Source organism: Alexandromys fortis, unplaced genomic scaffold (genome assembly GCF_014885135.2).
Source record: "Alexandromys fortis isolate MF-2015 unplaced genomic scaffold, M_Fortis_MF-2015_v1.1 scaffold_261, whole genome shotgun sequence".
NCBI classification, from domain to species: Eukaryota; Metazoa; Chordata; class Mammalia; order Rodentia; family Cricetidae; genus Alexandromys; species Alexandromys fortis.
In genome coordinates this window covers 1,527,001-1,540,745 of record NW_026068144.1, presented here as the reverse complement: position 1 = coordinate 1,540,745, position 13,745 = coordinate 1,527,001, and the positions used below count along the sequence as shown (strand labels likewise).

General features: G+C 45.9%; 1 protein-coding gene across 3 annotated transcripts in view; it reads right to left on the bottom strand.

Moving 5' to 3' along the window:
* Positions 1-4,227: 4,227 nt before the first annotated feature.
* Positions 4,228-13,745, bottom strand: part of Csgalnact1 (chondroitin sulfate N-acetylgalactosaminyltransferase 1) — a 319,461-nt gene continuing 309,943 nt past the window's right edge. For all 3 annotated transcript variants that reach the window (XM_050126918.1, XM_050126920.1, XM_050126921.1), the window contains 2 exons: positions 8,683-8,764; positions 4,228-5,952 (listed from right to left, as the gene is read on the bottom strand). In XM_050126918.1, coding sequence (XP_049982875.1) covers positions 5,663-5,952; positions 8,683-8,764 — 372 coding nt within the window. In that variant the 3' untranslated portion in view covers positions 4,228-5,662. The remainder of the gene's footprint in view (positions 5,953-8,682; positions 8,765-13,745) is intronic.

Below are 13,745 nucleotides of genomic sequence, written 5' to 3'. Positions count from 1 at the left end.
CCCAGCTTACACAGCTAATGAGCCCTGCATGCTAATGGCCACTTTCCTGGAACTGGGGAACTATTTTAAGGGGACCAGGGAAAGTTTTAAAATATATAACAATCTATACAGAATACTAGCTAGATGACCTAAAGCAAAGTGGACCCGTTAGTTTGGGATTTGAGGTGGCAAGGGAGTGGAGGGATATTTTCCAGTGATTTTGAACAACCCCAAGGTTCTCAGTCGCCATCTTTTTTCGCCAAATTGGCAGTTGCCGAATGGAGTCCGTGGCCTAGACATTCTTAACCACATCTTCCAAGTTAGCACCTTTTTGAGGAGAAGATGTGAATTTGGAACATACCCTGCCTGCCTCCCTGTGAGGTCAGGTGATGCAAAGACCATAATTTATGCTAGTGGCACAGAGTAAGTCCTTGAGATGTCCGTCCTAGTCAGTCATGTGCTTTCCTCAGTGAAGAGTTGCTCCATTTTACAGACTTCCCAGCAAGTCAAAATCCTAGTAACATCCCCACGCAGCCCTGAATCATGACAACCAAAGTGGCAATGACTTCTCCACGGGGTGGCTCTCTCACTTCCCACCCAGACAACTCTGGCTATCCCTGGCGGCCCCCAAATTGTGATGTCATCTTTATATGGCTCAACTTTATGACAGTAGTCACAGGGAAAACAAAGAGAAATTAAAAAAAAATCCTTCATGTTTGGTTTAAATTTAATTTGGATGATAATATATTTTTTATTTTTTCTTTATTTCAAATATTTAAATGCATTTAAAATGGCTTTAAGACCTCAGTAGACAAGGATGCTTATTGTAGATTTTCAGCGTGGGTTGAAGGCTGAGATTGGCGGTAGATCTGGAAGTTGCAAGGGCTAAGATCTGAGGTGGAGGGAGCTACTAGAAGCACTGCAAACATCTCATTTCCGCGCCTAAAGTGGGGCTGCAGAGTAAGGAGTAAATTCAGCTCTCCTAACCACCCACACCAGATCCATAGGCATTTGGTTATTGCTAGCAGAGCTGGCTCTGCTCTATTCTGGCCCTTGATGAAAGTGGTGGAAACTGGAGGCAGGAGCATGGCCTGGCTTCGCTCTCCAGTGGTGTCTTACCCTCTTAGGCTGTGTCATTTACTATCGTCTCCCTATTGCCTGCCTCATGGACTCTGTCCTCTTTCCTACTAGAACTGCCAACAGTCAAGCCCTAGGGGATGCTGGGATTGGCTTCTGCAGAGGGCACCTTCAAAGTCTGAGTAGAGCCATTTTAAAGGGTATCTCTGTGGCCAGGAAATAACATGTTCCGTGTGTTGGGGGAAAAACCCAAATCCCCCAAACAAACTGGCACAGACCCCACCACTCTTTGGCAGCAACAACAAAGCCTGAGTCTTGCCAGGAGAAATGGCTTTGAATGATACATAGCTAGTCAGAATGTAATCACAGGGGGCTCAAGCATCAAGGGGCACAGGAGCAAAGTGTCCACCCCCTCCTAAGAAACTGCCCAAGGTCATTATCTCCTTGCAGCTCCCAGGAAAAGTCTCTTTAAACACCAGCGGCTCCCCATCTGACCTTCCACTTTGGGGTCCTGCTTAAGAGCCTGGTGCTGAGCTTCCCATTCCAGCATAGTCCCCGCCTAGCTTTTCTCTGCAGCTGCGGGGATGCAGGTGGCTGCGTTGTCTGCTGTGTCTACATGTTTCCCTCCTCTGAGTGTCTTACATGGGGCTAGAGAAGAGAAACAGAGGGAACAAAACACAAGAGGAGTGAGGTCTGGACTTGCCTGACTCAAACTTCTTTCCCTTGGGCTTTTACACACATACACACACACACACACACACACACAATGGGCAGCCCAAGATTGGAGAGATTCAGCACAAGGGCATGAGGTATTTCACTTGGAATCATTACTTGTTGACAAATATTCAGCAAAAGGCTGCATTGGTGTGTTGACTAGAGGTTGGGAGGGGCCTGGTCTGTAGCGTTAACTGCCAATTCCTATTCAAAATTCAATCTGCCACCACCAAAGAAAGAGTTGAAAAAAGAGGCTGACAGTTCTCACACAAGAGCATCAGTAGTAGCACTTGGATGGGACCCCAGGTATATGAGAAGGTAACTGGATTGGTTACTAGGAAACGTACAGGTACATGGAATAGAGTAAGTATTCGTGAAGTTAGAAGAGATCTTTCACCCGCTGGGCATCTGGCAGTGGCTTTTCTTTGCAGCAGTAATGTGCCTGAGTTCTTCATCCACTTGCGTTTCTGTTTTTCTTTGCTGGGTAAGTTTAAATTTCAGCCCCTGTTTAGGTTTAGTGAGGCCTCCCTAACCTTCATTTCTATAAACTTGGGGTTAGATCTCCCTGCAGGTGGACAGGAAGCAAAGAGAGTTAGGAAGATTCCAGAGGACCAAGACTACTTCTTCCTCCTAAGTCCTCACCTCCTGGCTTTCTGCCACCACCACATTATGAGTGGCATAAGAGTATAACTAACTGGGGCTGGAGAGATGGCTCAGAGGTTAAGAGCATTGCCTGCTCTTCCAAAGGTCTTGAGTTCAATTCCCAGCAACCACATGGTGGCTCACAGCCATCTGTAATGGGGTCTGGTGCCCTCTTCTGGCCTGCAGGCATACACACAGACAGAANCAGCAACCACATGGTGGCTCACAGCCATCTGTAATGGGGTCTGGTGCCCTCTTCTGGCCTGCAGGCATACACACAGACAGAATATTGTATACATAAAAAAAAAAAAAAAAAAAGAGTATGACTACCTGGGGGGGACAGATCCACTAACAAAGTCAGGGACCCCAGGATCCAATCACACCCAAGATCCCATCCACTGGTGGCCACATCTGTAACAGAGATGAGCTTTCTGGAGACATTTCTAATGGAAACTGCAGCTAAGCTCAGCTTAAGAGGGAGAAAATAGTTTCCTGTCCCCTCCAGTTACCCCCAGTGACTCCTTACCTTAGATGCTTTTCATTATGGGTCCTCAACATGAGTGCGTGCAGTGAGTGTCTTCCATTGTTTTCAATTGCCCTCCATTTTGTTTTTTTTTTTGAGAGAAGGTCTCTCACTGAACCTGGCGCGCACTGTCTCAGCCATACTGGCTAGACACAGGCCCCCAGGATACTCCTCGCTTAGCTTTCCATCCATCTAGTGTTGGGGCGAGAGGGAATCTCAGCTCACTTTACCCCCTGAGACTTTTCCCTAGTCCTCTTACCAACTGTTAAAATCCATCCTTAGCCAAGTGTGTTTGTAACAACTGTGAGCCAGGCACTTGAGATTCTGAGGCAGGAGGAAAAGGGTCAGCCCATCCTGGGCTACAAAATGAGAACTTGTCTCAAGAAGCAAAAATCTTATTTGGTGTCATGGCCATCTGTAAGGTATACAGTGTGAACGAGTTCAAATGCTGGTTACCATTCAGGGACTGCAACACCAGGAAACAGCTGCACATTTGATGGAAGCCTCTGCTCTTGTGGGATCTCAATCCCCCCCTCTCTGAGAGTATCAGCAAGAGTTGGTCACCGGTCTATAGGAACCTCTATTGGGAAACAACAGCCACATGTCCTGAAGGCTCTAAAATTACAAGAGTATGTGAAAATTGTAAATCAGCGTGGAAAGAGGTTTCAGAAATCATTGTCAACGCCATCTAACTAAAAATTAGCGTGACTGAAATGTCAAAGTTTTCCTTCTACGTTAGCTGTTCTCAGCCAGGGGCCATGCTCCCATTCTCTGAATATTTGACAATGATTGGAGGCAGGCTGGTTGTCAAAAACTGAGTGGGAGATGCACTTAGTGTGTAGTGGGACCGTAGGGAAGTTGCACAGGACAGTTCCCTCCCCCACTAAGAGATCAAGCCCCAAATGTCACAGTGCTAATAACACTGGGAAGCCCTGGTCTATGCACAAAAGAATTTCCCCAAACTCAAAACACTTCTTTCTTATTCCAGGAAGAAATCAAATTCACAAATTTTATTAGCTGTGCAATACCACCTTTCATTCATGTCTCATGTTTTAATTAAACTTTATAAACTACCAGTACAAATCAATACAATGCTTTCTTTTTTTTTCTTTTTTCTTTTTTTCTTTCTGTTTTTTTTTTTTTTTTTAGCACACAGCTTGAGTGTTCTTGAAGCGTTTAAACAATGAATTCACTGTGAGCAAACAGAAGGCACAGAGACAGAGCAGGTAATTAGCTCATGCATCCGGTGCTGGCTAATAAATAAATAATCTGCACATGGATGGAGAAACCACTCAATGGTAACCATATTTATTTTTTAAAAAAAAGATTTTGAAGACGTAAGAAAATGCAAGCTTCAGAAGCTTCTTGGCAATCAAGTACCATTGATTATTTTAAAAATAAGTTGCTTCCACATAGTCAGGAAGGAGTGAAAATGTAGCAAAATCCTCCATCTCGCTGGAATGATGGACTGGTCTTTCACAAAATATATGTCTATTTTTTTCCTGCATTTTCTTCTTCTGGAAGCCAGAAACCAGGAAGAGCACCCTGCTTTGAAAAGCGGTTGTTTGGTTCATAACTTTGGTTTATTCAAACAGGTAAGGAAGTGGTCCCCTTTTCTCCAGAGGAGAAAGTATGTTCTCCGGCAAAGAGACCAAGGCCATAGCGTCCCTTCTCAGTGAAGATGAAAGCGTCTTCCTTTCTCCAGTGTTTGCCCTCTTCAGATAGTCTTGGACAGCTTCTGCATTTCTCTCTGCGGCCCACTCACAGCCTTAGCTTCGAGTTTGGCAAGTCTCGGATTGGCTCTCAGATGTCTGCAGCTGAGGTTCTCCTCACACACCTCCATAGGTGCCTCGTGTCACACACCTCCATAGGTGCCTCTTGTCTCACACCCCATAGGTACCTCTCATCACACACCCCATAGGTACCTCTCATCACACACCCCATAGGTACCTCTCTTCACACACCTCTATAGGTACCTTCTTGCCAGATATGCTGGTGCATAACCATAATTTCAGCACTTGGGCTGCTAAGGGAGGAGGATCATTATTTCAAAGTTAGCTCTGGGTCTGTGTCAAGACTCTCTCCAATAAACAAACCAACAAAATCAAGAAAAAATAAAAACAAATCTTAAAATCATAAAAGTGTATATACTACAATGTGCTCCTACTAAGTCTTGCAAATAGGTAATTAAATAAGAATAATACAAGGAAAAGTGCATTTTCAGAATAGTAACTAAATGATAACTGAAAAGAGAGGTTTTTTTTTTTTTTTTGGCTAATATGGGTGGAAGACAATATTGACAGTTTGTTTCCAGGTCCCTTTGATTTTGCTCCCTGTCTCCTGGAGGGTGCTCATGCTCGATCTCCATGCCTGCAGGTCCTCTGCTCCTTCTGAGATGTTGTTAGTCCTGGACACCAGAGCTCTCTGAATTAACCATCCCTAAGAAGAGAAGCCAGAACACTTGCATCTCTTCTAGTGATTTTTTTCAAAGCTTGTCTGAGGTTGTGAATATTTCAGTGTGCAGGGACAGAGAGATCTGCTGTAAACACAGTCACTGTCACCACACTTGGAGCCCACAGAAACCGGAGACTCGCTCCTTTCATCTCTAAGTCATCAGCCAGATTCTTTGTCGCCCTGTGTGGAAGTTTATACCTTATTGCATTCAGTTATTCAGCAACCGCCAAAAGCAAACAACTTAAATGTCTCCACTAATCTGTGCCTGGGAGGTCATGTCTTTTTGCTGCCCGCTTTCTGCTTCTGTTTGCGAAGGTGAGCCTCTATTTCATGCCGGAAGACAAGCATCCCCAGCTGCCCGTGGGAAGCCTCATTCATGGCCTTGGACTGCATGCACATCTTGTACTGCTCGGGGGTCAGTTCATCCACACAGCGCTTCTCATGCCAAAGGTGGAATAGCCCCCGTACAGGTGTGCGGACCACGATGAGGTTGCTGTGGAGATACTTCCGGTACAGGTGCACATCTTCACCACCCCAGCCTTTGATGTCCAGGTCAAACCCACCTGTGGGAACAGAACATGCCGTTTGAATTGCGCTCCACCCACTCAGCCCCCAAGGACTTTTCCCCAAGAGGCATAGCAGGGATGGGCAGGGAGACAGCTAGATTGGTGGAGTACTTGCTTTGTAAGCATGAAGAACTGAGTTTGGGCCCCCCAAAATACAGCTTAAAACATTTTTTAAAACCCAAGAGTGGGCACTTGGCATGGTGGCACACACTTGCAATTTCAGCACCAGGGACGCAGAGACAGACAGATGACTGGGGCTTGCTGGTCAGCCAGTCTAGCCTGCTTGCCAAGTTCCAGACCAATGGAAGACTGTCCCCACATTAAAGATGCAGATGACACCTGAGGAATATTAAGGTTGTCCCCTGGCCTCCATGTTCCCATACAAACAACAAGGAAGTGTTCAGGGGAGGTGCCATTGGAAGCATCATCCATCCAAGTTCCCAGCGTCCATCTGGGTGAGGCTTTGGATGGGCATAGCCAATGGGCATGATCTTCATGCCTGACCATGCAAACTTCTCCATGTAACAGGAGGCTACACAGGATTCTAAGAACTGGGCTGCTTGAAAGAGCCATCGGCAGTACTAATGAGTAGCTCTGGCCCAGGATTAAGAGCTTCAAGTGCATCCTTGCTGTAGAACTTGACATCTTACAAGGCAAACCCTGTATCTGCCGTCTGTCACTGCACCCTGTCCCAAACACACTCATGTGGCTGCTTTATCCCTGCCCCCGTGCCCCAGCTATACCACTCTGTTCAGAGCCAGTTCAAACCAGAAAAACCCAGGACCCGAAACCCCAGCTAAGCAACTTTGAGTGGTGTTGGTTTTGAGTGACCATGGCCCTGAAGCAGGGGACAGCAACAGCGGGAGATCACCAGCCGGACAGTCAGAATTCAAATCCATTTTTCCTAGCAAAGTTGCTACTGAATGTGTCAAGTTGTTTCATTTTTTTATATAGTCCAGGCCTTGAATTTTCATTTCTCCTGCATTTGCCTTTTAAATACAGGGACCAAAGAATGAGCCTAGATAATGATGCCTGACTGAAGTTTGGGGTTTTTAAATCTTTTAATGAAGTCGATGCTATAACCAAACAAGATAAAATTTAATAAGTGCTTAACTTGGTCAACTAAAATTTTTTATTGCCCTCAGCATCTCTTATTAAGTACCATAGTCACAAGAAAGAAAATTGCAAATAAGCACATGGTCGCAAAGAGTGGCATACAAGGGGACCGAGAAGCTCTGAGGCCACAGCAGTGGCTCCCTGAGGAAGAACACCCTCCCCAGCTCACTGTGGCCCCACCTCTCGAAAATATAGTGGCATGCGTCTTCAGACAAGCCAAAGCAATATGAACCCAAATGAGAAAACATGAGTCTTCACAGTGCAATATCCTCTTCTCTGCACACAAAGCAAAGGAAACAATAGTTTCTGGAAATGGGAATTATTTAAAAAAAATTGAATGTTATTTTTGGGAATCTGATAAGCATACGGTCTCCTAGGAATATTTCCCTAGAGATATAAAAGAACCCCTGCCAGCTCTTCACAGTGGCTGTCACTCAAGACCTGGTGTACCGCTGCCTCCTCAGGGACACGAATCCAAGTTGCTTGACATTATTTTCATTTTAATCTGGTGATTTCTAAGGAAGGAAGCATACCGGGGCCTGCTTTCAAAGTGGGGAGGGCTTTAGGCCCAGGCCTGGGGGAAAGGTATGGAAGAGAGAGGGATGGGAGGGTATGGAAGAGAAGGTGCCTGCATGGTCGGTGGAGGAGTCTCTCCATCACTTCCCAGAGAGAAGGGCACCCCCAGAGCCCAAGTTAAGATTTTGGACCTGTTCTTTCTTGAGCTAGCTATGTATAATACAACCTGTTCCTCATCCTCCACTTCCTGTGAGGCCTCAGGAGGCCCCTTTGTCTCTGCGCACTTCGGTCTGTTCTGCTGAAACCCATTGCCTTACCTTTCTGAGTCCTAGAACTCTGCAGTTCATATGTGTTTGTAAATATGTCCTTTTAGCCTTCTACGTGTATACACATGTATGTGTGCCTGTGTACATCTTCATGTATGCCTCTGTAAATGTATATGTAAATATATGCATGTCTATATACATAAATGAGTGTACATGTCTCTGTGTGGATATGTGTGCATGTGAGTCTGTGTTCACACTTATCAATCTGTACCTATGTGGATATGTGTGCATGTATGTCTTTGTGTGTGCATGTGTGTTTGTGTTTTAAATATGTGCCACTGAGTGTATGTGTATATACACGTCTGCATCTCCGTGTCCATGCTTATCTGTGTGTTTATATGATGTGTAGAGATGTTCACACATGTGTGTTCATGTTGACAGCAACTGCATACTCAGAGCTTCAAGTGACATATGGCACTTTAAGTAAGGGTCGCAGGAGTTGCATGTGCTTTTCCCAGACTCCCCTCTTCTTCCGCATTCCTGGAGGCTCACAATGTTCCTCTTAGTGGACTCCACAGCCGAGGCCCTCAGAGGAGGAGGCACCACAGAACTTGCTTGCATCCTGCCATGTAAAACCCTGAGTGGTGCTGGGTACGTCTGAGAGGGGCCGACGTGTCCGACAGCATACCAAGCGCTGCCACCTGTGACCTGTGGAGCAGCGCTGTTTGGGAAAATGGCAGCATCTTTACCCAGGAAAACCTGCAGAATTTGCTCATGGCCTGCAGGACAGTGGCCTCCAGGTGGCGGTAGACTCGAAGTTTTATCTTACCTATGTTGATGAAGTCTGAGCGGTACTGACAAGTCATCCCAAACCCGAAGTCCCTCCAAAACCCCGTTTCCTTCTTGATGACCTGTAAGGAAAAAGACTTTCAGAGATAATGATAATATAGAAAACCGATCTTCACATGCTTGGTGAGCAGTGCTCAGTACAGAGCCACACCCCCCACACACACTGCCAACAAGTCGACCAGAGGGAGGCGTGTGTGTGTGTGTGTGTGTGTGTGTGTGTGTGTGTGTGTGTTTACCAAAAGAATTACAATACACTAATCCAAAGTGCGGCCTTATGATTTTGGGCACCTCTGGTCAGGATGTCTCTAGGGTGTAGGCATCAAAGCTTGCACACACTCTCTCACACACAACCAAAAACAACCTCAGAGAGCAGGTTTTTGAGCGGTGCCATGGAAAAGCCACCTACACATCTGGCGCCTGGTCCCAGTGCTAAGGAGAAGTGAGGCCGGCCCCTTACACAGGCCTGAGCACAGAGCCAGCGAAGGGCTCAGTAAGTTGAGAAAAGACCTCAGGAACAGCTTGGAATTCAGAACTCAAGGACAGGGAAAGAGAAGAAACATCCAAGAGATTCCTGCTGTTCCTGGATCACTGACCCTACACCCTCTGGCTGGCTGAGGAGAGGGTGCTTCTAAAAGATGAAGCTGCTCCAGAAAGATCCTGCTGGAAGTGCCAGCCTGCAGGGTAACCGAGAGGCCATCCAAAAAGTGAACAAAAAAAAAAAAAAAAAAAAAAAAGCCAGAGTAACACCATAATGTTCCGTTTCTTTCTTTCTTTTTTTTTTTTCGGAAAATTTCCAGCAAATTTGCTGAGGCAACAAAACTTAAAAAGTAACAGAAATTGGCATGTACACACACGCATATACATGTGCTCACACATACATACACATAGGTACACACAGACACATGCACCAACACACAAATTTGTCAGAAGTAATTCAGGAAAGCGGTTTGAAATCTGTTTTTTTCCCATCTTTGTAGTTTCTGTAGGTGCTTAGAAGAGAAGAAGTCCCCTTCTCGGGAGATGGAAGCAGAGTGTCTAGGAGGGTCCCTGTTGCTAAAGCTTGGATCTGTTTGCTGATCATCTGTAACACCTCGTGAGAAAGGAAGGGCAGGCCTGTCCCATCTCCACTCCTGGCCACTCTTTTCACCTCAGACAGGTCTCTTGATTTCAAGCCCGTTTTCCTTCATATATAATGAGGAGCTGAGCTAAATCATAACTAAAGAATCTTACAGCTCGTGTATTGCATCACTGTTACTCCATGTTCTGGAACCTTCCCACGGTCAAAATTATATTTGATAAATGTCTTGCGAACAGTTAATGAATCTTAAAACATTCTTTTATCCCAGAATTCAATAGGACAGAGGCTATGCCATGCTACACAAACACAAGACCTTGCTCACAATGAGGCTCTTTAACCACTGGTGATGGAGTGGGAGGGACCCAGGAAGTCCCACCCACACTTCTCCAAGGATTTATATGCAGTTCACAGTACTAGGGGAGATGAAGAAAGGGGAGCTTTACCAATGGTATAGCAACTTACCAGTGAGGTGCCCTCATTCCTGTGAATAATACCCACCCAGGCCCCTGCAAGCAACCCTGGTGAAACCCAGGTCACCAAACCCAACAACAGATGTCAAAGCAGGAGGCGAAGAAGTTCGAAAGGACCGTGTGAGATGGGAGTGTCTGGAGAAGCCTCCACTGAATACATTTTCAATGGACTTTTTTCCTTCTTTCTCAATCAGGTAAATGTTTCTGTTGCAGTCAAAGGCCTAATATTCCTTCTACTGCCTAGGGTTCTAGATATCCCACAGATATGGAGCAGAAGAGAAGCGCCAGTATCCAAACTTCAAATATTTGGTTGTACTCTCCATAGGGTCTAAAAGACACAGCTCCCTGTTGGAAGAACAATCAGGAGACCGAGGAGGAAGCAAGAGTGTGTTCCCAGTGAGCTGCCGTCCCAAGATTCTGGGCTGGATCGTGGTTGTCCTGAAGGACATAGAGGAAGGCTGATCCTCCCTGGACACAGATGATAGCAGCACATGATTTGTGGGGACTAGAAACAGTTACTACATTAGTGATAAGCCACAGAAAGGCACTCTGGGAAAGGGCCACTGAAGTACAGTCTTTTGTGGAAGCTGACATGTGTCACAGTATGTAATTTCAGGGAAAGATAGACTGCACTTCTGAGAGATTCTACCACCATGGCTGGGCCAAGCTGCCAACTGCTGCTCTCCAATGTTGCCTCTGGAAAAAAGCCTGGCAGAGATGAGGGCTCTTGAGTTCTCTCCTGATGGGATGGTATCGGGTTCCTGCTGAAGACCCTACAAGAGCCACAGAGGTTTCCAGTTCACCCAGGCCTGCCTGCCTCCTCTTCCTCTCCGCTCATCCCCTTTGAGCCTCTACATCAGTGTTTCTCTACCTTCCTCAAGTTGCGACCCTTCAACACTGTCCCTCCTGTTGTGGTGATCCCCAACTATAAAATTATTTTCATTAGTACTGTAATTATGCTGCATTTATGAATCATAATGTAAACACCTGTATTTTCTGATGTTCTTCAGTGATGCTCATGAAAGGTTCATTTGAACCCCACAGGGGTCATGACCCAGTTTGAGAATTGCTGCTCTCCACAGGCCTGTTTCCTAACCACCCAACTCCCCAGGCTCACAGGCATCTAAAATGTTCCCTCAGTCTCTGCTTGGCTGCGTTTCCCTACTCGTCATTGCTCAGGATGATCACCATACCACCACGTGGTCCACAAACACACACAGGGTTCCATGCTTGCTGCAGTTGTCTTTACATTCTGAACTCTTTTGGCACAAGGGTCTGCATTCTGACTTTGTTCTGAGATATTCTATTGATAAAGCAGGCCCTGCCCATGCATACTAGATAACCCGAATTGCAGCAATTTCTGGATCTGACTCTGCATTGTGTACTCCTTATTACCTGGGACCTGAAGGGTCAGAGATCACGCCGCAGAGGGTTCTGGGGGTGAAGGCTATGTGCCCTCTTTTTGAGGCCTCTTCAGAGGGAGGCAGAATGATTTGTTCATTCTTCCTGTTGCTGTAGAGCTCAGGGCTAAGATTCCCATGAAGATCCTGGTTTAATTTCTTTAAGAAATAATGTGTTCTGGATCACAGGGCTCCCAGAATTTATTTAATAATAGATTCAAATCTCATCTCCTCCCAGGTCTTTGCAACGTCTCATTTCCACACAAGTCTTATTGGTTTGAGAATAAAGTATGACAGTCTCTTCTAAGGGGTTAAGGCTGGACCAGACCCACGAGTGCTCTTATTTCTGGAATCTAGAATCTTGGTCCTCTGGCAGCATACGGGTTCCTTCAGCTCATCACCCTCGGTCAAGCTTAGCTGCACAGTTTGGCGCTCACATCTGTCCCTCTCCCACTCAGCAGCTGCAGGGATCTGAACTAGTGGACTTAGGTCTGCTGAGCCCAGGCTTCCAAATGTGTGAATGAGATGTAGATGCCGCTTACCCTCGTTGGGAATGATGGGAGATTACATGGTCTCACTGGGGGACTCTCAAATGCTTTCTGATTAAACAAAACCAGTCCGCAAGGGCACACTGCATGAACTATGCCCAGCAGACAATACTAAAGACCGAAGCTCAGGTCAGTGGTTAGAATGCTCAGTAATTCAAACCCCTAAATAAAAAAAGTCCAGCTAATTGAGGAGCTAAGAAATGGTCCTTGATAAAGTGACTGTTTCTTGAGTAGGAAGTCCAGAGTTTGAAGTCCTAAAATTCACATAAAAAGAGAGTAGTGGAGTGTCCCTAACCCGACTGACTAGATAGTCCAGGCAGACTAGATAGGTCAATGAGTTACATATCAGGGGCTAGGTGAAGAAGAGAAACAAGGAGGAGAAGGAGAGAAGGAGGAGGGAGGGAGGGGAGAGACAGACCCTCTCTCAAAAAATAAGGAGAAGTGAAAAAGCAGGGACCTATAGGGTTCAGGGGTAACATAAGAGAGGATAATAGGAAGGAAAACAGCACTGAACATATTAATACATGTATGAAGTTGTAAAAAATACATGTATTAAGGAGACAGTGATTAAGGAAGACACTTGATTTCAGCCTCTTGGTTCACGGCAACTATTTGAGGCAGGCAAGGCAGTGCAGGTGTAAGCAAGAGAGGACCAGGACAGGGAGAAGCACGTACACCGCTCCGTGTCACAAAGTAAGCAGGCTACATTGCCAGGTGGTACCGTACAGCAGATATCACGGTCTGCATCAAACACAGAGAGACTAAAATTCACAAGGTGGTGGCCTGGGTGGACGGCAGGCTGACGCTGGTGTCCTCAGAGATGGTGTCGTCTGCCAGGTGGTGTGGATTAGCTGGCATTCTCTTTGCAGCCAGGTTAAGTTGGTTGATGGAGGACAATCAGTTGCAACAAAAAATCAGAGTCTACAGCCCTGTGCTCGAGACAGTTCATACTGATCTCCAGAGTTGCACACATCTCTTCCCAGCATTCCCTATGGAAACACACTGGTAAGCCCAATACAAGCCACAGGGGGATTGTTTACACCATGGAAATTGGCAAACACCATCACCAGGGCTTTTTCTTCTTCTTCTTCTTCTTCTTCTTCTTCTTCTTCCCAAGAGTAGGCTGCTAAACAATTGCAAGCCTGCCACTGGCTTTATGCCATAAACATCTTTTTGAATAAAAAAAAAAAGTGGAATTAATTTGTTTATTCAAACGGGGTGCGGGGAGGGTCGGAATCTAAAGATAGGGGAAGTAGGAGGCTTCTGCAGGGATCTAAGCAGGAACTGACAGGCTGAGCAGCAAGGTGGAATGTTTAAAGCAAAGAACGTTGATTTAAATTACAGTTATTCCCTTCTCGGTTTGCTGTTTCTGCATTAAGGCACCGGCAAGTCTCATCTCACGGCTTAAATCTCAAAAATTAAATATTAGCACGAAACCCCACAGTGTCGCTTATTACTAATGATCTGTATGCAGAAGTTAAAAAAATAAGAAGGCATCCGAACATCCACAGAGATCCTTGCTTTCCTCTGCAGGCAAGCCGGAAATG